This window comes from Nestor notabilis, unplaced genomic scaffold, assembly GCF_000696875.1.
Source record: "Nestor notabilis isolate BGI_N333 unplaced genomic scaffold, ASM69687v1 scaffold9974, whole genome shotgun sequence".
Classification (NCBI taxonomy): domain Eukaryota; kingdom Metazoa; phylum Chordata; class Aves; order Psittaciformes; family Psittacidae; genus Nestor; species Nestor notabilis.
This window is the reverse complement of record NW_009926075.1, coordinates 8369-11703: the sequence shown is the minus strand read 5'-3', so window position 1 is coordinate 11703 and position 3335 is coordinate 8369. Positions and strand designations below refer to the sequence as shown.

The 3335-nt window shown below is 54.2% G+C and overlaps 1 protein-coding gene across 2 annotated transcripts in view; it reads right to left on the bottom strand.

Annotated features, from left to right (window-relative positions):
- NOS1 (nitric oxide synthase 1 (neuronal)) overlaps positions 1–2139 on the bottom strand; it is a 39234-nt gene extending 37095 nt beyond the window's left edge. For both annotated transcript variants that reach the window (XM_010013359.1, XM_010013358.1), the window contains exon 1: positions 1412–2139. In XM_010013359.1, coding sequence (XP_010011661.1) covers positions 1412–2139 — 728 coding nt within the window. The remainder of the gene's footprint in view (positions 1–1411) is intronic.
- Positions 2140–3335: the final 1196 nt, after the last annotated feature.

Below are 3335 nucleotides of genomic sequence, written 5' to 3'. Positions count from 1 at the left end.
TTGGTTTGTGGTGGGAGTGATCGGGAGCTCAGCCTGGGCTCTGGCACTAAGCTGTGCAGGGAACTCACCACAGGGATCCTGCTCCTCCCCAGCTCTGCTTTTCCCCTTTGTTGTATCTCATAGAATAGATTAATACAATCTTTTCCCCTCCCAAAGGAAGCAGGTGCAGGAGGGGAACTTGGAATTACAAACCCCTCTGTCACTGAACCGAGATACCCGCCTTGGTGAACCTTTGACAGCCAGTCAATAAGCAAGGGCAGCCACAGCCTGCCGCAGCACTTGACACTGCAGGAATGTGTTCAGGGACTTGGGGAAAGGCAACAGGAGAAGGCAATCTATCAATGTTAATAAACAGCCAGGAGGCAAGAGAGCTGGCACCAGGAAACAGAAATAGGCACTAACAACAGCTTCTGCAAAGCGTGAAGGGACACCAGGAGCTGCTTCAGCTCCGGAATGACGGTCTACATAATACCGAGGAAGATCAGGAGGACACCACCATGCACATGGCTCTTCGCTAAAATAGGTATCAGAAAAGAAGCAGTTCCACCCACATGATGGGACTTCACCCTCCTCAAGAAGCCATGGGGCAAGCACACACATGTCGCCACCCTTGTGATATATGTGTACATGTCTAGGAATAATTAGCTTGATCTAGAAAGAGCAGAGGGGATGAACAGGCAGCTCCGCTGTTGGGTTTCAACAAGAGATGGCCATTTCTGAGCTCTTGGTGGGAAACATATCCCTCGTTTCCAGAAAACAGAGCTCCCAAGGCAGGTCCCACTGCCCTTGCACAGAGGTCCCCTCAGCTTCAGATGGAGCTGGACTAGGGCTCCCCTTTTCCTTCCCCAAGCTAGATCCTGACTGCCAAGAGCGCAGAAGGTCCTGAAACTCATTTCTCTTGGGAAGCATCAAACTTTGCCAGTCTGACCTTCCTTCTCCCTCTCTGGCAGTTAATCAATAGCAAATTTTGACTGGACAGCTCTAACTCAGCACAGTAAGGACAGATGATACCATGAATCTTATTTAGCAGGTGGGGAAACTGAGGCACGGGATTTTGTTTCAACTTACAACAAATGACATCAAGAACATGGAACAGAAGCAAATCCCAGTCCAACCTGTGATCCACCACATCACATAGCTCAGCCTTCCATGAGACACAACTCTTGCTGTCTCCCCAATTTCCCACGCTTACGTCTTTCTCCCACCATCTATTCCAAATTTTCCATTACTTTTATCTTCCCCTCATCAACTGTATCCCCCCTTTTCTCCATCCCTTCCTCTCCATCTCCATCCTGCTGCATCAGACAGCAGCCATTTGTGGAGAGGTGCTCACCAACACCCAAACCAGCCGCGTTGGGTAGCCAAAACCACCACATTTCACCAAAGGTAAAAAAGTTATTTAGGGACCTACCAGTCTACCTGGACTTCTATATCTCTTGTCTCTACCTTGGAGGGTGCATCTCCATCGCTGTCCTTACTGCTGCTCTTCAGGAGATCCAGGACAGGCTCGATTTCTTTGAGAAGTTCATTGTCTTCCATGCCACCGTTGAGGCAAGGGTAGCCACAAGCACCGGCCTTCCCCTTTCCACTGCCCTGCCCTTTGCTGCCAGTAACAACGCCGTTAACGTGGACCATCGGCTCCACCTCCTGCCCGATCTCTCTTGTCCACAGAGAGCCCATGGTGCGGTCGGCTGCTGGCAGTGGCTGCTCTTTGCTGCGCAGGCTTGGGTTGGACAAGTCAACCGCCTTTGGAGCCGGGCAGAGGGGTCTGGTGACACGGATGGTTTTTGGTGTCCCGTCACCTGCAAAAGTGGTCTCCAGGTGAGTGGTGAAGCCCTCGGGGCCCCGCAGGATGAGGACCACGTAGGTCTCGGAGGCGATGCTTCTCAGTATCTCCAGTGCTGTCTCATAGCTCACGTCCACCAGCGGTTTGCCATTGACAGCTAAAATGATGTCCCCAGCCTGGATGAGGCCACTCTGCTCCGCAGCCCCTCCCCGGATCAGGTCGGAGATGATGACGGGTGGCTTGCTGACGCGCTCCTTCACCAAGAAGCCGAGGCCGCCCACCTTGCGCTTGAGGAGCCTCACTGAGATGACATTGGGCTGTATCTGTTGCACGCTGAACACATTCTCTTCCATGGCAGCCCCTCTTTTTCGAGCCTGCAGACCAGGACCTTGACACCCACTGAGCACGGAGGAATTCACTGTCCGAGATGCTTATCCACACTGGGGTGGAGAAGGGGCAACTCTTTGGCTCTTGAGCAACTGGCCTCACTGCAAAACTCCTCCAGGCTTCGGCTGCAGGCTGGCTTTCTCCAGCATACTCACTGCTGCCTGTCTCCGTAGTGCAGCCCGGGGAAAGCAGGGTGTATCACCGGTGGAAAGCAAGGCTAGGAGCAGGGCTGGGTATTGCAGAGGCTGGAGGGGACAACATGCCAGCTTCCAGTCAGCCTCTGGTCCTGCGCTGGGCAGAGGAGGGGAGGCAGCCCGCTCACTTCACCGACATCCCTGAAAGCAGTCCACGAGCCTCTTCAGCTGGAAAGGAGAAGGAAAAGAGAAGCAAACAACAAAGGAGAAAGAGAAGTGAGACAGGGCAGGCGTAAGTGCCGGTGCAGCATGGGGCTCGGCACGCCACAGAGACCCCCGTGCATCAGCCCGTCCCCACACGTGCCACCCCCTGGGCTTCGCTCCGGAGCCAGGCTGCAGCTCCCCATCACTCTGGGCTTTGTTTCCTCCACCCCTCCCTGCCAATAAGAAGTACCATCTGCTCGGCAGGGGCTGGGGAAGTGCGGGGGGAGCCCGGGGAGGGGGAGCCGGGCTCGGACCCTCCCTGTTTTGACCATGGGTTGCCAGTATGGCAAATGGGGAGAGCTGCATGGAGCTCAGCTCCGGTGCCAGCTGAGATCGTCTCCATGCGTTTTCCAGAGTATCCAACAACCTGATGGTTGAGGTGGATCAGGGTAAGCAGGCAGGGAATGTGTGTCCCTGCCCAGGATGAAACCCATTCCATAGGTGCTGTCACACCAAGAGGGTTTTATTCTTTCTAGTAGCAGCCACAAGAAAACCAATGCAGTAGAAGAGGACATTCATCTCCCCTTACCCTGAGTTACAGCAAAGCACTTACAACAGCAAGTGCTTTTAAGCCTGGCTACAGGGAGCACAGCCTCAGCCTGGCTCAGCTCCTCCTCTCCCCACATTTCAAGCCTGGCACAGGGACACAGAAGGCAAAGTTCGCACTCCCCCGTGACCAGCCCTGCCATCCAGCTCTGAGCAGTTCCCAAACAAACTGCTTTAGCTGATGGAAAACCATCTAGAGGAGAACATGCAATGAGTTT